Raw genomic sequence first — 24,662 nt, 5'->3', positions numbered from 1 at the left:
TGTAAAAAGGAACTGCATAGGTTGTAGGAGCGAAGCGCGTGGCTTCAAAGTGATTTTACCTTGCACAAAAAAAGCGTGTGTGTGCATGGTGGGACTGTAAGCTGTGGGACGCTTTGGTGCAGGACCGAGGCCTGTGGTGAGCTCTCAGGTGGGATGATGAAGGCACATATCTGTCAGTTCCCAAAAAAAAGTGCAGATGGCCATCAAAAAACAGACACTTGTTAACGCTACCCTCATGCTAACAGCGTGTATAATTGTATAATTTCCCACCGGGGACCAATAAAGTATTTCTGATTCTGATTCATATTGCTTTTAATGATGAAGGTGTCATAAAGTAGTTCAAGTGCCGCATGAAAACATTTCCTTGCTGACAAGAATTGCCTGAAGTAGAGCTCAAACTATTAATTGACTAAAATGAATGGACTAACTGTTTTGGTAATTGGTTAATTTTTATCCACTGGTTCCAACTTCTAAAATGTGAATATATGCTGGTTTTCTTAGCCCGCTCAAACTAGATACCTACAGTAGTGCAGGCCTGATCAGAACCATAGATATTTCTCACACCTATACTTTAGTTGCAAGGCTAGATTTAGAAATTCCCAACGTTACACGTCACTGTTTTGAGCTATCCTAAACTGTACATCCTTTTCAGCATTTTGGCATTTTGTCTTCTGCAAACCGACTGAGAAAAGAAGATTTTTGTATTTTGAAATGCTCTGGTCTGATTATAAAGAACATTCTGTGAAATGTGTGTTTCAGGGCAGGGAATGCCAGCAATGGAAATGTAAATGACTTTTTGCTGTACTTGAAGGGATTGGTTTATTGAAACCCATTCAAAGGTTCACCAAAATCTCCATGAAGGTTGCAGTCTACCTTTGGAAACCTGCAGCGATCCCACCTGAAGCCTTACAGTTCCCACAGGGCCCATTGTCTTCCAAGATTCCAAGACAACGCTTGGGATAGATATTTTAAAGTACCAGCAAAAAAAGGACACATAATAATGTGCTGGTGATGGCAAAAATGAGTGAACATATTTATTAATTAACACTGGCATTGTGCTTTTTGCTTTCAGCTCTGTAATGCTTTCACACAACCCATGAGTAACACGTCGGAACCAGTAACAGACCTTTACATTGACCAGGAACCTTTTTTCTCTAGGGATCCACCAATACTAACGTGGGGTTTTGGACACCACAGCAACAGAAGACTAAAATGTGTTGGCAGCTATGAACATGTTTCAGTCAAAATGCTTGTTCCATGACAGGAAAGCAAAGCAAAGCAGCTCGACTTGCAAATGATTTCTCGCGCGCGCACACACACGGATTGTAGATTTCTGTAGTGGACCATAAAAACTAACACCATTCATTTTGGCCGATGAGGTTAAGTAGTGGTCTATCCTTATACCTTGCTAAAAATGGCAGCTACAACATATCAGTGCATTACTTGTTAAGTTCTTTAGTGAAATGATCCTACTGACCCTCCACAATGACGACAACGGTTAAGCTGACCACTCTCAACTTCTTTGGTCCAACATTTTTTTGGTTTTCGGGTGGACATCTCTATCTAACTATATTAACGTCACTGGAAATGTAATGTTTAACCACATAAGTCCAAAAAAAAAAAAAACATTTGATTTTGAAAAGGCTCAGCTATTCTTGACTTTGTGGCTTGATTTAAAAGTGGAGGTCGCCAACATGAAAAGGTAGATTAAACGATGCGATTACATTTCGGGGGAAACGTGTGACAATGCCAATATCTTGAAATGACTGGAGAGACTCTTAATAGTCTCTGTTAAGAGTCTCAAAATATCATCTTAACTTATTTCAACAAAATTCTCGAATGACCTCACCCCACTTGAAGATTATATTTCACCTTATTTTGAACATTTTTTTTTTAAGACGGAGCGATCCATTCTGTTACCTTTGGTCAAAAGCAAGCATATGTCGAGCTTAGAGGGTACTCCTGCAATCCAATGGAAAACATTCACGGCCAATACCCAACACTCCACTATGCATAGTGTAAAGTAATGCAAAACTGCCTTAGCCTGGTAACAAAATGATATTCAACGGGACAACGGATGAGCAAACTCCGTCGATTGTTGCATACATTTTCATGTTCACAACCGAACTGACAGCTCTTGAAGGCAGGTGTGTGACTTCAAATCAAACCTCAAGTTGGTCAAAATGGTGTCTGAAAATACTTTTCGTGGTTTGTTTTGATCTACTAACAAGTCAGATGGATGGTATGTACGGTAATACAAGTGCCTGAACATTTAAATAGTCACAATAAAGTGATTTTATGTCAATTTTGGGACTAAAATACTCAAAGATTTCGTTTTTCAAGCATGGGAACTTCGAGAGGCCCTGCCATTTGAGAGTGACCCACACCGGTGGGCTCATGCAGGCAGGGTTAGGGGTTACAAAACTGTCTGACTCTCTCACCCCCCCTGCCACCCCACTTGTGCAGTGGGAACCATGTTCCCAAAACACAAAAGAATGCCCTTCACAGCACGGACACAGTCAGGCGTTAGCCAGTTTGGATCTGGCGCAAACCTGCACAAGTGTACTAGTCCAGAGAATAAAGAATTTATGAGGACTGTGCGTCCTTACTGACCCAAGCTGCACTTTGACTTCAGGGGGCTTCAAGAGGGTTTCAAGAAAAAACGTTAGCTAGTCTGATTATCTTTTTAAAAAAGAAGATCATTTCTGAAGGATACACTTTAGTGTAGTTCATCCAAGTATATTTTCAAATACATCTCTGGTGGTGGTGAAACGGTGGATCCATCTTCTCAATGGTCAGAGTTTCCAGCTTGGTGCGCAGGGAGGAGGCAGAGAACCTAGTGACCCTAGGTCAACTATATAACAAAAAAAGGGAAAAGTCATCAGACGGAGTAGTTTTAGAGCTTTGCCTGCCTGAAGTCAATGTGCCACAAAGGTCGCCAAACACTATGGGCCTTTCCCAAACCGGACCCTCCCCACTCCCACTCCGTCATGGAGTGAACTCCGTTTGAAGTCACACTCGCAGCTCAGTGAAGCACCCTTCATGAAGGTGTAGGGTCTAAATACAGCAGCAAGCTTTGGGACGAACCTCCCTCTCTTGTAACGTTTCGTAACCATGGTTTCGTGTAGACTAATAGCCTACATTCTTCATTGTAATTTGACTGTAATGTGATTAAAACATTTTGTCCTTAATTCATGTAAAGACAAGGATAATATTGTTGAAGAATGTCACAGCAATAAACATGATTTCTTTAGGCCTACATATCACCTAAGTGGATGAAATGTCCAAAGGACAATGAATGTCAATATTGTTTGAGCAGTTTATGTTGCACGGAACTCATATTTGTATGCATGGCGTTGCATGTGGTCAATAAGTCAGCGTTGGTACAGAGTCGCTGTTGGGGGGGGGGGGGGTTATTCCACTCCCTGGTAGTTGGTTTGGGATGGCATTTAATATGGCGGACCCTCGACGTGGACGCGTAAGCGGAGTGGAAGTGGGTAGGGAGGGGGCGTAGGGGGTAGTTTGAGAAAGGTACTAGTACACATGTGATGGCTTGTGGTGCCTGTGCCAGTAGCAAACAGGGCTACTGAGATGCCAGTTACTTTGCACCAACCATGGGGCAAAACAAGTCCGCTATCAAAAAGGCAACATCCCAACTCACTAATTCAACAGCCCTGGAAATGTAACACAGCTGAAAGGCTCAGCTCTCAGATCCCTCCACGGCACACAGTTACGCAGGCCATTACAGTACATACACAATGTAAATACCCTATTTACACAGTTAAAAATGTTCATAGTTTACATCATTTCTGATTACCCAAGTGCCATGTCTAACTAGCGTCAACACCACCACAACACCTAATGTCAGACGTCTTTAAAGTCATATATCAAAAAAAAAAAGAGAAAGAAAGAAAGAAACACACTCCTAAAAAATAAGTAGTGCAATAAATGCAACAAAAAAGGTATATTTGGTCCAATGGAGCTAATGAGCAACTCTGTACAGGAGAGTTTACAAACCTCCATCACGTGTCCAAGTAACAAGCTGCTTCCTCTAACAGCAAAGTCCTTGTAGCAAGGCCAGTTTTTTTTTTCCCCCATCATTAATCATGCATGGTGGAAAAGAAAGAAATGCTTCGCAAACATTCCCAAATGTGCTGATATGCCCGTCGGTGCTGCAGTTAGTAATGTGGTCACCATTAGTCTGTACACACACACACACTAACAATGACACTAACCACCAGCCCCCCTCCAAAAAATAGTGCAGTAGTCACCGACCCCAGCGAGTCATATAACAGTGACAAAAAAGCAAAATCCTTCACCTTAAATGTAAATATTTAAAATACATTTGTGTATGTGTGTGTGTGTGTGGATGTGAATTATTTTTATGTTGAATTTTTAAGATTTTGGCTTCTCAGCTTTGCCCGCTTCTTTTTTTTTTTTCCCCCATCTCATTAATGTTAACCGCGTCAACCTTTAGAAGCATACGTCATGATTTTTTTTATTTTTTTTAAATAGGTTGTCTAACTTCTTCGACAAAACGGACTTAGTTGCAGAGTTGCATTAGAAAAATAAATATGGGGCTTGTGAACATTTTTTTTACGTTCCAGTCGCCACTTCATATTTTCATATGCATTTAGGAAAACTGCAGAAAAACACTGAGATGAGACAGGAAGGGGGGGGGGGGGGGGGGGGGGGGGCGTCACTTGTCTGCTTTTTGCTTCTGATTTCTGGGTTTTCCTAAGGTGATGATAAACAGTGATTTAGTGAGGGAATGAAGGAAATGTGTTAAAAAAATAAAAATAAAAAAAAAACTCCAGTCAAGCTGGAAGCGTTTGAATGAATGTACATGTAAACATAAGAGTATGAAAATGTCTCTTGGCGTGGGTCAGTCAAACACTAGTCTGACTCACCGGATGTAGGCTGCTGGTATAAGTCTGCCATTGGTCAACTACTTCAGTCAGAATTCTCCTGCGTGTTACCGTTTTGAAAGGGCACGGTCGCTGCATCCTGGGCTTCAGCGCCGCCCGAGACAATTGTGATTGGTTGAAAGAAAATCAAACAAACCAGACCGTTTTTCTATTTCTGCCCCTATCCCAGAATGACGATGGGTTGAGCCAGACCTTTCTCCTAAGTGTGGAGACAGGTCTGGCTATGCGAGGCTAGTCAAACACAGACAGAGCTGCAGGTTTGGAGGGGTGAGCTGGGATGATTTTCGTATCTGTCACTGTGTTTGTCTGATGGAGCTGCCGTCCAATCATTCATTTGGATGAGTCATGGGCTCAGATGAGGATCTCTACCATGTCGTTATCCACTTCCTGTTGGGTGGGCGGGGCTGGAGTAGGGGCCTGTTGCTGAGGGTGGGACTGGACGGGGAGCCTTCGCTCCAGAGTGCTGCTGTGAAACACTGGCACATCTACAGAGGTGACAAAAAACATTGAAAAAAATGATCAGTCAGCATTTCTGATGATCCAGCCTGTCTATTTCGTAAACTGTTGATGCAAGATGATGATGATGAGTCATAAGTGTTCGAAATCGCACATTACTTCTCAGGATAGAGTAAACTACTGGGGCCAGTTGTTCAAAATTAATCAGATTGTATTGCAGCCATCAGATTGGATCAAATCTTGAAAATGGGTTGTTCAAAAGGAAATTTGGATTCTGAAAATCTGATCGGATCACGTAATCCAGTCCTGTTTTTAATCTGGATAAAACCCTCAGTTGTTGTTCAAAACTTTCTAGTAGGATTGGGATCACTTTGATCCAAAAAAACAGGATTATTCTGGTCCCATCTGAAGGGTGGATTCAGGGTGGATTTCAGGATCAAAATGTCATAAAATCGTTTTGAAACTGATCAAAAATACACTTCATGTAGTTTAAATACATTTATTTACATTTTGCACTTGATTTACTATTACTGTGATAAAGTAAAAATGAATTTAATTTAATTATCCTTTACCACTGTAAAGTATTTGCAATGAAACAATCGTCAGAGATGAAGCAGTCAAAAGTAGTTTTGTAGTAGTAGTTTTTCATAAAAAGTTTGATTTTGGATCAGGGTGATCCCAATCCAATTTTCCAGTACAAAAGTAAGACGGATTACCTGATCCTGGTTAGAAAAATAAAGGGATTTCCAAATCCGGATCATTCTATTCCAGATTAATTAAACTGGCCCCTGGGTGTCTGTTATACAGGAAGCAGTGAGCGAGTGAACAAGCCAAGGACTACGATCATATCTACTACCCACAATGCCCACCCCTCAAGCACCGACTCAGCCAATAGAAGGCCTCCAAAGGTGACGTGATATGGCTGCATCACATCAATCACTACAACTTCCAAGCATACCTTGTCATGATTAAGATTACCCGTCATTCATAGTATCCCAACATTTTGTGTGTACTGAAGGAAGGTTATAGAAGATATTTGCCCCATAGACCATATTCACACGGCGGCCATTTTCCCCTGACGTCACGCTCAGGGTGGGAAGCTCGAATGCTGTTATCATGTTGTGCTATGTGTTATCATGTGGTCATTTCACCGCTTCTCGGTTGATCAGCAACTGAAAAGACACTGAGGAGTGAAAATCCGGAGGGACCATATTTCAAGGTAAAACATAATGCTTGATAACCCATTAGCTACCGTTTGACAGCCAACGTTAGCATTCAACCACTTCCTAACGTTAGCTATCGTTACCGTTTGATGGTGTTAGAAAGGCGTACATTTATTCTGAACACACATCTGGACACATTTATTTATTTAAGCCTGGGAGTAAAACGCACCGGATGTAAATCGCAATGTAACGTTAACTGTCGCCCGACCTCAGAAATGATGTGGTTAAGTCGGTAACGTCATGTGATATTATGCTCGCTGGAACACATATGTCTGTGTAATGTTAATACAGACCACATCAAGACAGTTAACGTCACGTTACAAGCTTCATTACATCCAGCCCATTATGAAACAGTAATGTTAACGTTAGCTGGGAAGTGGTTGAATGCTAAATGGTAGCTAATGGGTCATCAAATATATTGTTTCACCTTGAAATATGGCCCAATGTCCCTCTGGATTTTCACTATCTATTGTCTTTTCAGTCGCTGATCAATCGGGAAACGGCTAGCAACCTGGAACACAGCAGCACAACATGATAACAGCCTTTGAGCTTCCCACCCTGAGCGTGACATCGGAGGAAAATGGCTGCCATGTGAATATGGTGCTGTTTTGGATGTCAAAAATAAAAAATGTGAGATGAGTACATTTAGGTCAGTAAGAGATCGATAATGTTGGTTATTTGTTTACTGGTTCTATTCGACATACTTTATGTGTGGGTTTTCCTTTTGATATCTCTCGGTGAAACAATTTGTTCGGTTCATAGATACGTTGATTACCAGAATATTAATCATTGCTGCTTGTCTCAGTTTTGTATAATTCTAAACTGGATATCATTTGGACATTTTACAGACTACACGATCTGGTATTGAGGATGCATTGGGATCCATTGCTCAACCTACATTTGGTCAAAGACTCTCGTGACTCTTTAAACTTTCGGGAAAACGCTTTGAGCAATAACTACCATTGCCCGACTACGCCGAGACACCACCCTCAAACTGAGGGGCACTGGAGGTGTGATCAGAGCCTTAGACATCTCCCAGTGTGAGCTGACCTGCTATGCGATCAGGGATGTAGACGGGGCTGGGGCTGGACAGGCGGGCGGGAAGCGTCATGCTCTGCAGGGCTGGAGTACTGGGCTTGCTGGTGTCCTGACTCTGGCCCTTCTCAGTCTGTGTGCAGCTGTCCCTGCTGCCCGTCTTCGAGTGGCCCGCTGTCATTGGTGTGGAAGGAAGCACCGGGGAGGGGGACGATGAGATTGACTCCGTCCTGAGAGACTCTGTACGAAACTCAGGACCCAGCAGAACCCCTGGAGGAACATGACAAGAGAGCAATTGTTACTCAAATACACTGACAGTAGGACAGTAGCTACAAGTGACTGTCTGTCCCCATTTCTCACCCATAGTATCAGCTGCTGTTCTGTGCCACAAGTGTCACATGTGGTAAATACTCTGTTGGTTCTTACCCAGACTGCCTTTCCAGCTGGTGTCCTTGCGTTCTTCGGTGATGGGCGAGCTACTGAGTCCCAGGCTGTGAGAGAGAAGCCCTGAACCACCGGAGCCAGTGTTGGAGATGGACATCAGAGACTTGGACGGCCTCATGGCGGATGGCGCGTCCGACTTGATGGGCTCCTTCCTGGAGCGTTGGTGAAGCACCTTGATCATGGCGTCCTTCTCTATGATCTGGGCGTGGAGATTTTTTATCCTGGATTAAGCGGAACAAGAGGGAGGACCAGAATGAAGCCACTGTTACTGCAGGACAGTGAGACTCTAAGAGCTACACAAGTGCTTTTACACTTCTAGTTCAGTTCATTTGGTGCAGACCATAGACTGTATATATGGCCGACGCGTCTCCACTTCCTCCCGCTGTACAAAAACGAAGCCAAACCGCAAGTCCCTGCAGTAGCAATCGGCGAGTGGAGCCACGGTGCAAGGTCCCACCCATACAGCAGCCCGACCCAATCGTGAGCACACCACAGTCAATCTCAGCTGTCAATCATGACATTTCACCCCATTTTTATAGCATCAAATAACTAATTAAAACCGAACGTATCAGAAAAACACAAACATCAGCGTGAGAAGAACTACCTAAAATGACAGAAACCACCTTTGGTAAAAAAACATTTGATGTGTACTTTGATTTTTTTTTTTTTTGGCTTGGCCCATGTCCCATCCGCTAACATGGAGGGGGCAGGGTTTATAACCTATACTGCAGCCTGCCACCATGGGAAGGGGGAGCAGTCGCGTCGTCCATCTTTATATGCAGTCTTCTTCATGGACAGTTTGGTATGTTTTGAGGCTTTTATTAAATTTATAAAAACACATTTTCTTGCTGTCCGTCCAATAGCCCCCTTAAGTGATGATTACCTTCCCAAGAGAAAGGAATATTTACTAGGCTGTTGCTCGGCTCCATGCATTTATCTTAACATGTCCAGGTCTCGGGGAGGCTGCCTGTGTGTGGAGAATGCTTTACCTGCTCTCCATGTCCAGACAGCGCCGATTGGCCATGAGAATCTCCTCCTCTTCCTTCTGGATTCGAGCCTCCACCGACGTGTCGTAGCTGCTGCTGGGAGAGTGGCTTATCACTGCTGCAGATGTATCCCTGCAAAACAGGGCAATACAATAATACAATAATGATTAAAAGGTATTTAGGAGGAAGAGACCATTTGAAACGAGCAGTACCCACCATTGCAGTGTTGAAGTGAGTGGGAAAAAAACAAACAAGCTGCACTTCCTCTAATGACCACTAGATGTTAGGTGCTTGTTTTATGGGAAAACACCAGACCTTAACAGCTAATTTCACTTCCACTTTTCCAATCAGGGAGCACAAAGTCCGCTATGTTTGGGGACGTTTTGGCTTGACTTAAGGGCTCAGAGAGTGCGACTCGTGCACTCGTACCTCTGGGTGGCGACGGAGGCGGCAGCGTCCAGGGCAAACTGCCTCATCACGCTCTCCTCCAAGTATTTCTGCTCCCACTTGGTCATGTCAGCTTCCAGAGCCAGGATCCGCTCCTCCTTCTCCCTCAGGTGCTCCATCAGAGCTGTGGCGTTGTACTCTGACGGGACCACGCCACTGCTCTGAGAGCCTCCCTGACGCTGGGAAGGACAAAGGGAGACAAGAAGAGGGGGGGCTCATGATGAAATATGTTGCACTTTTGTTACCTCCCAAATGTAGTGATTTGATGTTACGGCAAGATTAAATAGTAAAAGATGAATCAATACAATTATTTTGACATATTTTCTAGTGGGAGACAGGGCTGTCGGGTTACCTGCTGCATGCGTAGCGACTCCAGCTCTCTCTCCAGCCTTGTGCGGAGTCGATGCTCGAGTTGCTCTCTCTTCTCACAGGCTGCCTGGAGCTGAGCCAGAGCCTGCTGCATCCTCTCCACTTTCTCCACGTAGACCTGCTTCTTCTTCAGCTGCACACACACACACACACAGAGAGAGAAGGTAATATTTACATCATGGTAACTCTGCTGTGCTAATTCACCTAGTTCTCTGTGAGGTTATTTTGATAGTTCAAGATGGCACACATCTGTTTCCTTGGCGACCACATCTGGACCAAAACACATTCCAGTGCAGCAAATACTCCAGCTTTACCTCAGGGAAACTCTGTGTCAGAGGTTAGCCCGGCTCCTATGCACAGCTGCGCATGCACTATACAGAAGCTAGGATTTCTAATCAATTCCTGCTCACGAATCGAGTCACTACGTCACTACAACTACCACCGGCTAATGTCGCCATGGCAACCTTAGCCACCTAGCCAAACAGTCAGAGACACGGGTACTTCCTTTGAGACATTTCGGGATAATGCCGAGGAGGAAAGGTAAAGGCCAAATAACCTTAGCAGAGCACAGCCGGCGAGCACCTCATGAAGGAGGGGGCACAGTTAAAAGCAAATGTAACGCATCGAGTGCCGATTTTTCCCGGGGCCTTGAAGTCATCAGTTTGGATTTTTGTGGAGTGCAGACATTTTTGATATTACTTGTGTTTTTTTTTTCATTTTCTTTATTTTGTTGTTCCCGGCATTCCAACTGCTGTACGAATCAGTAGCCAATCAGGACTTCTTTTTCAAATTTGTGTGCAAAAACTTTATTATTTGTTTGAATTTGATTTAATGTATTTTGTTGTAGCTGAAACGTGCAGTCAGTCCGTCAGATTCTTTGTAAGTTGTTTTTTTTTAGTTTTTTTTTTTAAATGTGTGTTGAACAAATGACTTATTTCCAACAATACATTACACAGTCACATTTTCAAATCTCTCGTGCCAGGACCCTATCAAAAGACACCTGCCACCAGGCCTAAAAACTTTTCTGGGGGGGCCAGATAGCCGGCCAACATCGGGCCCGGAACGCTGGGAGCAGCAGCACTGAGAAATGTCCCACTAAGAAGTAAAACGCCGGTAACCAGGAGACATGTGCAACTCGTCAAGAATCACAAACATATTAAGCAACCTGATTTTCCGGCAAGGAGACACAAATGAGATGTCAAAGCCTCATTACGCAGCAGTGGGTGTGTTTACATGCACAAACTATATTCCTATTTTGCTCTTACCCTCTTACTTGGTGTTCATCAATCTTGCTTCAAAAAAAGTGAATAATGTAAGATGTATGTCATGTATGTTTTAATCACCTCACTACTAGAAATACTGGGGTCAGGGGTTACGGTGCCAACCGTGAACCACAATGTCCCCTGCTCGGGTCTGGCCCGGGCGCCTCATGCCATTCCTCATTATCTCGCTACTGTCAAAAATCTCAAAAAACAAACTTTACATAATTTCTGATAACAAACTAATTTTGATTGACATGTAGGTCTTTATCCATCTTCTTGTCTAAATCAGGACTTTATGGCTCTGGATGGATGAAGATGGCAATGAGCAGTAAAGCCAAATCCACCAAACCAGGATTACATCCGGTCAAGAGTCAGCAGGCGGACGCTCTCACCTCCTCCTCCAGCTTGACCACTTTGGCCTGGGCGTTGTTGAGGGCCTGGTCTCTGATCTCGATGTGTCTCCTCTGGTCCTCCGTGGTAGAGCGCAGCGCGTTCAACTCCATCTCCAGCTTCTCCTTCTCGCGCAGCGTCTCTTTGTCTGAACACACCCACACACACACACACACACACACACACACACACACACACACACACACACACACACAAAACACACAAGCACGTGAAAAGCATGTCCAAACACAAAACGTCTATCCTCTTCATTTTCAAAAAAAGGTTATTGCTATGCCCACCTAGACATTTTAATCCATGCATGGATTCAACTTTAACAGTTTATGTCCCAGCCTCTGAGTGTGTGTGTGTGTGTGTGTGTGGTGCTCACTCTGTGCAAGCAGCTGGGAGATGGTTTTGCGGTTGTCCTCTGAGCCGTCACACTCTTTAGCAGCGAGCTGCTTATTGGCTGTCTCCATGCGCTCTTTAAAAACAACAGCAACAACAACAACAACACTCATGTTCAGAGTTCACAAAAAGAAAGATTTCACGCACACACATCAGACATTAAAGGGGAACTCCGGACTAAGGGTTAAGAGCTTGCTGTTGCCTCGTACTGACAGTGCACATGTGCGTCCCCTGCAGGCCTGTTAATGTGAATACAAGCTCACTTAAACATGCAATGTATTAGAGCTGAAAGAGCTGTCTCAGTTTTTTTTTTAATCTCTTAATTTAATTTGCTTCTGACTCAACACACACACATATTTATTACATTTGTCATTCTTCGACTCCCTCACTCACTCACACATTCTCTGTCTCTTTCCTTTTTTTCCGCCCCTCCACATTAAAAGCCCCTCTGGGAGCCGGTTGCTCAGCAATTCACACAAAAACAAAATGAAACAATAGTTGTTTTAGTTTTTTTTAAGGATGGAGGAGTACAAGTCATCACTCAGGGTTGAGATGCAGGGCAAGTACTCTGTTCGAAGTGATCTGAGTTGCAAACACTAGTGATTTGATTAAATGCAGCATGAGATGATTCATCTATTGCACATGTGTCAAACTCAAGGCCCAGATCAGGCCTGCGGCACTTATTTTTTTCCGACCTGCGAGATGATTTGGATTTTCTACTAAATAGCCCATAGGCTACCGGCTATACTACCATACTGACCACAAAGGGCTGCATGCAATCCCTATCAACATTCTGCGTTCTAAACCAACCCGGTCGGAAAATGTGACCGCTACAAAAAAATTATAAACTGACAAGTCAATCACTCACTTATATAAAACAGCAGTCAAAAGGAGTGCACGCACACGAGAACCACTTTTGTGATTTTTGAAGCGTAAGTGGAATCGCCAGAAGTGAAAAGCTAATGTTAGGCTATAAACGAACTGCACCACGGTCGCATTACTTCGACGTCACCACCGCTAAGCTTCACTTTTAAGAGATAGATAGATATAGATATATAGATAGTATAAAAACAACAAGGCTGTAAAGGCGGACTAGTGAGTAGATGACTTTCCGTGTTCGGCATGAAGACATTAATGTCCCCAACAACCTCTGTAGTCTCATTTCGCCACTTGTTAGCAATCGCCTTTTTTATGACGCATAAAAAGCTTCAAAATTCACCATTCACTGACGTATTTTATGTCGTAGAACAAAACGTGTAAATCTCTTAAGCTTGTGTGTAACCACAGACCTTATTTCAGGCATCTAACCAAAAACCCATTTAAAAAAAAACCTGTTGACTTCCAGATGAGGGAACCGGAAGTGTTAAAAATGCTAACTCATTCCTGGGTTTTAGGACTCATTCCTGCAGCACTCTATTGCAATTTTGACAATTAAGTAAAAATACCAAAAACCTGCTGATTACAGCTTCAGTAGCTGCATGACAGTTAGAGGGCCCCCAACTTTTGGGTGAGGGGGGATTGACTGCCGTTAAGACAAAGCGGGCAAAAAGCACTACAAACAAATTACAAACTGATTTTTTGGAAATCAGAGCCACCTGATAGAGTGAGTGCCACCACACACAGGCTGAGTCCTTACTGCACTGGCCCGGGTTTGATTCCAAACTGAGCCCTTTGCTGCATGTCACCCCTTCCCTGCATTTCCTGTCTCTCTACAGCTGTTACTATCTAACAGAGCAGAAATGCCACAAAAAAATGAAAAACGAAAACTTCTCTTTTCAACACGTTTTGGCATCGCTTCTTTTTTTGCATATCCTATTAAATACAATCCAACATCAGTTATGTGGGAATTGTTGTTATTATAAAGAGTACAGTCTAGACCTGCTCTGTATGTAAAGTGTCATGAGATGCCTTTTGTTGTGATTTGGCGCTATATAAATCAAACTGAATTGAATTGAGACTGATTCCAGACAATGGTCGACTGGTTCATTGTCGAAGATGTGACAGCTGCAGAACAAATGCAGATGAAAACAGCTTTGCTCCACACACCCACACTCAATCATGTGTCATCGGAGCGCAAGATCGACTTGATTTCATTCAAGATCTCCAAAACAAAAGCCCCAATGAGTACATGCTGACCTTTGACCCAGAAAAGTAGAGCAGAGAGTATCCATTACGCGTCAAAACACACTGCCAAAGCTACGAAGGGAGAGAAAAAAAGAAAGAAGGGAAGCAGGAAGGAGAGATGGCAGGGAAGAAAAACAAGGCTCTGTGGTGATTTGTTGTGAGAGGCTCCCAGTGGACTTGAGTCTGGGCTCTGAACCATGAACGAAGCTTTCTTCTCTCCTGTGCGTGTGTGTGCGCGCTGGCGAGAATTGACGAGGACAATGGTCAAGTGTTATTTTTTCCAAATCGTTGTTTAAACGCAGAACAGTTATTTCAGTATTGCCCCAATTCATTCGGCCTACATCACCTTTAAACTTGATTATAAGTGCTGGTGTTTACCCCACTGACACAGGAGCTTTGAACCGTGGGGAGGAGGACGTTTAATAAAGCTTTATTTAAGCTTTACAGCCAATAGGCCGGCTGGCTAGCTGCACCGCTAACTGAGCTAACTAGCTAACGGCAGCTACACGCATGTGGAGACGCAGGTGTGCACAGACGTACTTTGGAGCTGTCCACTGATCTGATCACCCAGGACGCATGTTAATACCAGGTCTGAGTGGGGCCTCGGTCCCACAAAAATGTAGCAGAAGCAGCACGTGTGCTACTGCAGGAAACAACTATAAAAGACTCTGATAAGGAAAGGAAAGGGCGTTGTGAGTGTTGCATTGCATGTTTGATAAGGAAATAAGCCAATCAGAGCTACCTTTAATAAAATAGCCTCAATAAAACAAAAAAAAAATCTCAATTTATGTCAATACTTGTACAGCATAAAATGTGCCAAGAAGCCAGTGCATGTTTGTCATATATGGGCACAGTTATTGCGCCTCTCGGCTCCCTCACCTCGGAGGTCCCGGTTGAAGTCGTGCAGCCGGCGCACCTCCAGCTCCAGCTTGTTCCTCATGGTTTTCTCCAGGGCCTCCCTCTTTGAGGAGGACTTGGCAAGGTTTTCGTAGGCCTCGGACACCAGCTGGATCTCGGTTTCCAACTGCCCAAGGGGTACAGGGGGAAATGAAGGGAAACAGAGACAGGGAGAGTGAAGGAGATGCACCAAACAACAAGACTTACAAAACTAGCGAACATTTAACAGAATTTAACCAAGATGGTTGAATGAATTACTTTAAAAGGTCCCATATTATGCTTGTTTCAGCTCTTTATTTGTACTCTGGGACTCCACTAGAGTAGCTGTTGCATGATTCACAGTTCAAAAAAAGTCGTCATTTGTCTTCTACTGGCCCTTCACGGTGAACCCCCTGTGCCTGAATCAGATGACCTGCTGGGGGTGTGGCTGAGTGCAGTGACATCACAACCTTAGGGAAGTCCCAACAGCTCCTTTTAAAGGCACAGTCTCTGAATATGGGCTGTGTTTCATTTTTCTTTGGACTGAGCTTTTTGATACTTTCACAGTATTTCTATAGCACCTAGAGCTGCTTTATAATCGAATGAGACATGGAAATCTCACTTTCTACCATATGGGGCAGACGCTGTTGTTCAAAGCAACCCACAGTTCTTGCCTTTGCATCACATATGATGCACTAGTTATTGCTGTTGTCTATTTATACATTTCAGTCCAATTGTCCACAGTCTTTTTAGTACATAAGTATTAGCTTCAGCTGAGCCTTAGATTGCATTTTTCCACAAAACAAGGAATGTGAATTTTGTGTCCCATTACTTAGATTGAAACTGCTTTTAGAAGAGGTCTCTTTGTGGTTAGTATGGGCAGGAGGAACAATTTCAGCAATGAATAACCCTTGCGGTGTACACATGAGCATGTCAATATTGTTTTAAGATAGACTTTTTTTTTAAATCCTCGTCCTTTAAAGCTCTTCTGCAAAAAATATTACCTTGTGCAACTTGGTGACTTTCTCGCGGCAGGCCTCCATCTCCTGCCTCAGCACCCTGTTCTCCTCTGCCAGATGGTGGACGCGTGCCATCATAGCAAAGGGCTCCCCCTGCAGGTGGGAGTAAGAGTGGGGGTGGGGGAAATGCCCAACCTGGACCGGCAGCTGGGGCTGGGGAGGTGGAGGTCCTTGGAACTGCTGCTGCAGCTGCTGCTGCTGCTGTTGTTGTTGCTGTTGTTGTTGCTGTTGCTGTTGATACAGATGGTGCTGCTGCTGCTGCTGATGCTGATGCTGATGCTGCTGATGGTGCATCCTCGGGGTGGAGCCGTAGGGGTCATGAGGGAAACCATGACCTCTTGGTGGCGTTGGGTGAATGGGCCCCAGAATGAAGGGCTCGCCTGCTTGGTGGGAGCCGGGACCCTGTGGACTGCGGGGCCCCATGCTGGGAAAGGGCTCTCCCTGGAAGTGCTGGTGAGGGAAGGAGGGATGGGAGGAGTGGGAGGCGCTGAGCATGCTGCTGAGGGTCGAGGACTGGGTGCGGGACAAGGAGCCCACGGAGGTGACGGAAGAGGTGGGACTGTGCTGGTGAAGGGGCCTCTGGGAGTGAACTGAACCCTCCTTACTGGACCTGAGGAGGGATAAACTGTGTGATTACACTGTTCTAAACCTCAGTGTGTAGCATAAACGGACTGCAGCTTGCATTTCGTTGTGCAGCCCTGCGTTGTATAAGCATGAATAAAACAATACATAAACAATGAGGTTTCCTGTGTCTCTCAGGGAAGACCGTCCAACAGTGAGTGTTTAAACAGCGGCAAGGCAAGGATTTAATTGCTAACTTTTAACGTAAATGTCCTCTAGCTCAGTCAGATTCACCTGTTGTTTGCTTGCTCACTCGCTTTTGTGCAGGGCAAACATTCCTGCCTTTTAGCCCTTCAAAAGGAACGTCACCAAAGCCGAGCAGATCATGTCCCGACTCGTCCTGCCCTGATGATTAGAATTCTGCGGTATTCACGGCTGTTTGAATCTGGTTGCTCAGAGGTAAAGCGAAAAAACAGGCCAAACAGGATCCGTCCTCACCATCTCGGAAAAAAAACACTATTGGGAAACCATGGAAAGTCTTCATTGGGCAATGGCACTCCTCACGGGCCTGTGTGGGTTCCAAATTGCAAACTGTGACACTGTGTGTTTGGAAACCCGTGTGTGTGGGGCACGGGTTAGAACAGCTAGCGTCGATAAGCTTGCTAGTGCAAATTGATAATTGATCATTCCAGCTCATGTTGGAGTTCATTCAGTTCTCAAGTTGGAGAAGTCAAAATACAGCTATGTGATAATCACGGGAAGGCAGTGATGAATGTGTGTCTTTGTGGATTTCCCCTTAATTTGAAAGATGTTTTTTGTGGTCCTGTACTTGCTGTGACTTGTGATGAAGACGCAAACTAAATGAGATTAGAAGATTTAACATCTATGGCACTAAAAAAACAGGCTTTTAACATTATGAATTACTATTAAAACTGTGTTTAAAAAGTGATATTTATTAATATAACAATGTCCAGTGAGATATTCCCATACATGAACAGCTCCATGTCAGAGCTCCAGATGGGCTCCACAACAAGCTGAGGGACCCACATTAGCCCCGCATTAGCATTCATCTGGAGCGGTGTTTGTGTCCACCTGATGAATGTAAGCCGGAGCTGCTTTTTAAGTCCTTTGGACCCAAGTCCAAGTCACGCCTCAAGTCTTTAGAGACGTGACTTGCGAGTCAAAAAGACGTTGGGTTTTTTTTGTTGGTTTTTTTCGGGTCTTACAAAAGCTAATATGAAAATGACAATAGCGCACCGAAATACTTCTTTGTTAAATGGAAACGGGACAGTTTTAACGTTCAGTTGCGAGTCAAAGCATCTGTGTGTGTCAGAAAGTTCAATGACAGCGCTCGAAACAAAGGTGCAGCTGTGCAGAAAGCCCCATGATGAGTCTGTTTGGAACAACGTTGCTCCTGGTTTTGACCTTAACACATCCCTGCTAAGTCACATTAAAATTAAAATCTAACTTTCAGTAAAAGCTACCATAATTAGGAATGAGGGATCATACTCAAAACTGCTTTACTGGTGACAAAGTTGGCATTACTAGCAGCTCTCATCAGTATAACTCACTTGACTGAACTTCATTTTAAGTTTTTCTTTGACTCCTCAGTTTCTACTTGTTGAAATAACCTATTTTCTTTTTTTCTTTTTTTTACAGTGTACTGTAGAGCACTGTCTGTGATGAATGTGCACAACTGAACCAATGGCCCAAACACGACTTTCATTTTAAATGTCAGGAATACAGACAGACTTAACAGATGGATAGAAAGTAACATCAGACTCTAAAAGTTGGGATTACAAACAAAAGTGTAGATAAAGGGGCACACATGCTTGTGTCATGGCGGAAAAAAACAAAGCCCTAAAAGGCAAATCGTAACTAGTTCACACACAGACATATTGTATTCTGTACAGCTGTATTCAACTACTACTAACAAGGTTTAGTTGTTATTGCACAGGGCGCCCTACTTACTGAAAAAACAAATATATATATGTATGGGCCTACTATTGATGACCTCAAATTTTATGATAATCTCTTTTTGACCATTTCAACCCCTTGCGGTCAATATATTATTGCTGGTGACTTTAATTGTGCTCTGGATCCATCTAAGGGCCTATTTAGGAGTTGAATTTAAAGGATATGGAGGGAATTTAAACCTGTCCTCAAAGAGTACTCGTGATATTAGTAATCGTCAGACTTACTCTCGAATTTAGTGATCTCAGATCCTTGTTGTCTAAAGTAATACCTGACCATGCATGTTCAATGCTATACAGATGTCACAATGGTGAGTGACCTGCCTAGATGGCGGTTTCAACCGTTCAAGATCCTAATTCCAACTAATTCCTTGACTTTGAAGTCAATACCTTCAATGCCTTTGAAGTAAGGCTGATATCAGAGGCCAAATCATGAAGGATACTTGCTCCAAATCTATGAGAGGGAAGGTTGATTTTGATAAGATCCCAGTATAATGAATTATCTGCTTCCAAGGTAGCTGCAAAATCGCTCAGGCTTAAAACAATTTTACTATGAAATCCTGGAAGACTGTTGGCCTGGCAAATTAAAAAGCTGCCTGACCGGCTCCCTATCAATATACTGTATATAAGATGTTCAAAAGAAAAAACTGTGCAAACCGCTGACATGTTTTTAGAATCCTTTGAAAATGGGATTCTTTCCATACCCATGAGAGGGGCATTGATTTTATTTATTTTTTTTACTTCCAAAGCCTGGGAAACCTAATGATAAATGAGGAAATCTGTGTCCAATTAGTCTCCAAAAAGTATTAGCCAGGAGGCTAGAAGATTCAATTCCAAGCATGGTTGAGCGGGACCGAAATGGATCCATTAAGGGCCGACAAGATTTCCAACATTAGGGAAGTACTGAATATCATATACCAAAAGAAGGGGGCACTCTGTCCCTGCTTTGCTAAGCCTGATCAAAAGCTATGGCAAATTATGGGGTTATAAAATTAACAATTCCAAATCCTCACTTGTGCTATTGAAAGGGGGACAAGAGACGCAACCTAAGTCAAGAGGCAACATATCCAATGTCACAGACTGCTTCACATATTTAGGCACACATACATTTAGGCATTGTCCAAATCCCCTGTGGTATTATTGGGCAACCCAGCTAAGAACCTCTATGTTTTATTTCTCACTTGAAATAAGTCCATCTCAGCTGGAGATCGTCTTTTCGTCTACCCCTACACTTGTATATGTACTCTGCAGGTATTAAGAAACCCTATTGTTTCGAATATGATTAATGTCTGGCATGATGTGCAAAAATATTTGGGTGGATGTTGGGGCTCATTCTTGCTTCAGCCCAATCAGCGGTAATGATGACTTTGGGCCTGGTAGATCCAACAATTCCGACAATGGGCCAAAAAGGGTTGAGATGTCTTTAGACCAAATGATGGAGTCCTCATGTCATTTGAAGTCTAACAGGAAAGCACATCATTCCAAAAAAGCACTTTTTAAAATACCTACACATTGTGTGTGATGATGAAGGACTGTCTGTGTGTGTGTGTGTGTGTGTGTGCACGTTCCTTACCTGAATGAGCCATACTCAGGTGGGGGCTGGTATCGGACATGGGGCACCTCCCTCGAGTGCTCCCTCCCTCTCTGCTCCTGGTAAAAATGGCCTCCAGGCTCCTGCTGCTTGGTAGGCGAGCCCATTCCTTTGAAGGGGTAGTCTGGAGGTGGGCCGCGATGCTGAGGCTTGTAGTAGTCGCCCGGCGGCCCCGGTGGGGGCAGCAGGGGGGAGAGTGGGGCACTAGTGACGGGGGCATGGGCCTTCACGCCGCTGGTGGCCAGGGAGAGCTGCATAAGCCGTTCGCTGAGAGACCTAACGTGTCCTTGCTTCAGATCCTTCAGCCCATCATCCTGGTGCACCTTCCCCGCGCCACTCACTCGCTGCACTGTGGGGCGACCCTCAGTGCGCACCTTGGCACTGGTCATCCCAGTGACATAGAAGGCGGCACCCACTGAGACGGGGAGGGAAGGCTGCTGGGGCTGGCTGTTCTGCTGCTGAGGCTGAGGAGGAGGCCCATGACCACGGAAGTATTGCGACTGCACTTTGGCCTCTTCGTACGTAGGGAGGTCCTCTGGGTTCAGGCATTGCCCTTGGCTGCTCCCACCACCTCCGCTGCTGCCTCCACCTCCAGTCCCTAAACCTCCTCCACTGCTCCCGCCCCCTCCTCCTACTCTGGTGGAGCCCAGCTTCTCCAGGCCATTGTCCGTCTGCAGCTCCTGTCCCTGGGGCTCCTGACGGGCGATGTGGGGAGTCATGGAGTGATCATCAGAAGGGCCAACCTGTCCCTGTCCTGAGTAACCTCCTCCACCTCCACCTCCACCTCCTGCTCCCCCTCCTCCTTGTTGTTGTTGTTGTTGTTGTTGTTGCTGTTGCTGCTGCTGTTGCAGCACATAATTCCGGTTCATCTGCTCCTGCAGGAGGCGCTGCAGGACGGTGCTGCCACCGCCTCCTACACTGTTGCTGCTGCTGGACGACTCATCGGCTGCGGCCCTCATCTCTGCCTCACGCTTGCCGCGCACCTCATGGAAGGACAAGCTCCGCCCACGGTCAATACTCCCTGTGATGATGAAGAAAGAAGTTATTCCAGAAATACACGGGAAAAAGAGAGAACAAAAGACAAAAAGGGACAGAAAGCATTAACCTCTGCCATGGAAGACCCATTGATGCATGGTCGGAAATTAAAACGAGGCCAGAGGAAGAACAATTTGAGAAAAACCTGAGGAGCCAAACCACCAGCAAAACCCTGAACCCCTCGAACCCAAATCACAAACAAACCACACAAATATCAAAGCTAACGATTTAAACCAGAGAATGCTGACTGCGACAGCTGTGTGATGACTAATCGTGGATCCGGAAGAGATCATTTGACATTATGAAATGTAGCGTTGTTTACTTGGCCCTTGTTTGATGACTAAACAGTGGCTACTGGGCCTGTGGATTGGACTAATGTGAAATGCTTACAGTGCAAAAGAAAGCTGCCTCTTGGTTGTTTAAGGACAAAAGCAGAAACTTTACACATTACATGATGTGACAGAATATGTGAATGCTAAACTTTTAAGCATTACAGAATCAAAACAAAATCTTTGAGCACTAGCCTGAAGTGCCACAACATTGTGACCTCTGCAAAAACCTGCACTCTTGACTCACTACCAGTGGTGGAAGAAGTACTCAGATCTTAATTACTTAAGTACATAAGTAAAAGTAGTAATACCACACCGTAGAAATACTCAGCTACTTTGTATTGAAAATACATTGAAAATGTTACTTAATTAAAAGTAGACAAGTATTAGCATCAAAATATACTTAAAAGTGCTGATTATTCAGAATCGCCTATTTCAGAATAATATATGTATTATTGCATTACAATTATTAAGTAGCATTTGAATTTCCACCTGGGAACCGATAAAGCCTATTGATATAATATGATTGTTTATTTACTGATTATATTTTGTATCGTTAATCTGAACCTGTCAAGTAACTAGTAACTAGAGCTTTCAGATAAATGTATTGGGTTTAATAGTACAATATCTACCTCTGAGATGTAGTGGAGTAGAAGTATAAAGTAGCATAAAATAGTACCATACTCAACTTGAGTAAATGTACTTGGTTACTTTCTACCACTGCTCACTACTAGGGCGCCAAATAATGATTATTTTCATTAGAAATTATTCTATTGACTATTTCAATTAATCATGTAATGGTTTAATCTGCGTGAATACGTTTAAAGTGAAATCCTGAAATATCTTGTTTTTTGCGACCAAAGATGATGTAAAACAGGGGAAAGCAGCAAACCCTCACTTTGAAGAAGCTGAAAAGATTATTCAATCATCAGAATTGTTGTTGATTAATTTCCATGTCAGTATTCAAATGAACCAGGGCTGATGGGGAAAGTCAGTCTGAAAAACAGGTGAGTCAGACGGCAAACTTTCTACCCTTGATCTGATCTGAGTTCCTACAGGCATAGATGGTGTCAACAGCCTGACGTTTTCACCACAAAACACTATTTTCAGTCACAAAACACTATTTTCAGTCAGGCTACATGGACTTAAACTAAGTGACTACATGCGTGAACCCCAGAATCAAAGTGTTGAGGACCACCCAGGATCACAGTGACTCCATTTTACCCCTTCATAGCGATCAAAGGGCAGGAAAATTATCATTTTTACTTGAAATGTATGAGATTGGAACCCACTGGCTATGGCACACACAAAAAAAAGAGGATTATACAAATTTGCAAGGAAACAAAACCCAGTGATTTGGAAATTCTCACAGAAATTTGATTGGAAATGGTCATACAACGTTAAAGACAGAAGCAATGTGTTTTCAGTTGAACATCCAACATTGTCAAAGTTCGAAACCACCTGGGATGAATATGTTGTTAAGGTCCAAATCAAAGAAAATCAAACCTAGAGCCAGTAAAACCCCCAACAGGTAACCCATTCAGCAAAAGGTTTAAACTCAAAACCTTTTTGCAGTCTTGAGAAACAAGTGCATACAATTAAGTTGTTTTCAAGTTTGTTTGGGCAGGCAGTGTAGGGCTGCATTTATATTAGCGTGGTTTCTTCTGACAACACTGAATGTTAACAACTCTACCTTATTTCGACAGAGTAAAGAAAGAAATGATTACATCTAGCGCTTTCTGTTATTCTTCTCATTCTCAAGGAGGAAGATGCTTTTTTCCGAAACATCTGTGGGTAAATAAAGATCATATGAGACAAAAGGAAAAATGTTAGCTTTGGCGCTATGTCATCAAATGGTCAACTGTCTTCAAGCTGAAGAGTCTGGAGTATAATGGGCTGGGTAGTGGAAATTCAGATGCACAAAAGCTCATTTTAAACGTCCACAAAAATCATATTGCATAAAGCAAGAAAATTAAACTAACAACCCAAGATTGCAAACCTTTCCATTGGACATTGATAAACCTTTGACGTTTTTTAAAGATACAATATGCAAACTTTCATCTTGACATTTTGACAAGCTTTCATCTACGCCTCCACATCCGTTCAGTTCAGTGGAACTGTTTTGCTTAGCTGTTGCTCAGCTGCCCATATATTTCTACAGGTAGCTCTAAACTGTTTATGCATGCACATACATTTTGAATAGAAATCAAATATTAGTAGTTCCTCTGTTTTAGAAGTATATTCTAATAATAGAATTCAGATTTTCTTTCAATAGCTTCCACGTTATATGACCCGATGGCTCAACATCAATTTCAAAGTCGTCAGAACTCAACTTTTGGAAATTGCAGAGAATGATCAAATGAATTTCATCAGAGGCACAGAATAGAGACAGCTCTCCTTACAGTCACAAGTAACACCTTATTGCAGTCCAGCTGCATCTGTTAATTTGTAAATGCTCCTTTCGATACCACAGATATTTTATCATATCATCTGAAGAAGTAGGTTGGGAGATCTGGTTTAGCTCTTGAATGGTTTACCGACTATTTATCGAATTGCCAGTTCTTTGCATCCATTGCTAAAGTGCTAAAGTGTCTGATTGTTCTCCTCCAACCTGTGTAGTCCCTCAAGGGTCAAACCTTGGACCTGTCTAATTCGGCCTCTACATGCTTTCTTTAGGGCACATCGTGTGCCAGTTTGGCTGAGTCTCTTATAATTGCTATACTGATGATGTCCACCTTTATGTATTTGATACATCTCCATCTGTTGCAAACTTAAAAGTTATGTTAAATTCCCTCCAAAACATAAATTCCCTCCAAAAAACGGCAATTAATTCATTTCTAACATAACCAATATTTTGCTAGCGATAACATTAGCAAGCAAGCAAGCTAAGCTTGGCCAGCTAGCTGTAACTTGGCTGCGTTGCATGGATAAAGTAATAAACTAATAAAGTAATTTGCAAACACAAGCTAGCCCCAGGAGTCTGGATGAATTAGCTGACGTTATCCACTCAAGACAGTATTTTGATAAATTAACTAGCTTGCAATTCACCTGCGTTAGCAAGCAAGATTCGTGGACTTTGTGTTAGACTTTGTTTTGGTGGGTGCCAGTCGTTTGTTGACGATAGCGGATCCCGTTTCCAAGCTAACGTTAGCTAGCGTTGCACACTGTTGGCTGTACAGAACAGCAAAAACGTCCCGAGACCTTCACAT

General features: G+C 43.4%; 1 protein-coding gene across 1 annotated transcript; it reads right to left on the bottom strand.

The window, feature by feature from the left end:
- Positions 1 to 5,199: 5,199 nt before the first annotated feature.
- amot (angiomotin) lies at positions 5,200 to 23,241 on the bottom strand. The gene is made up of 12 exons (XM_070917336.1): positions 23,181 to 23,241; positions 20,072 to 21,110; positions 15,950 to 16,574; positions 14,949 to 15,093; positions 11,929 to 12,021; positions 11,543 to 11,688; positions 9,872 to 10,021; positions 9,502 to 9,698; positions 9,076 to 9,204; positions 8,069 to 8,307; positions 7,658 to 7,912; positions 5,200 to 5,413 (listed from the first exon to the last, which is right to left on the bottom strand). Exons 1-12 carry the CDS (start codon positions 23,239 to 23,241, stop codon positions 5,280 to 5,282), a joined length of 3,213 nt encoding a protein of 1,070 aa, XP_070773437.1. The 3' UTR covers positions 5,200 to 5,279.
- Between the last annotated feature and the right edge of the window lie 1,421 nt (positions 23,242 to 24,662).

Source organism: Enoplosus armatus, chromosome 13 (genome assembly GCF_043641665.1).
Source record: "Enoplosus armatus isolate fEnoArm2 chromosome 13, fEnoArm2.hap1, whole genome shotgun sequence".
NCBI lineage: Eukaryota > Metazoa > Chordata > Actinopteri > Centrarchiformes > Enoplosidae > Enoplosus > Enoplosus armatus.
The sequence above is the reverse complement of the archived record's forward strand: the minus strand, read 5'-3'. Positions and strand labels throughout refer to the sequence as shown.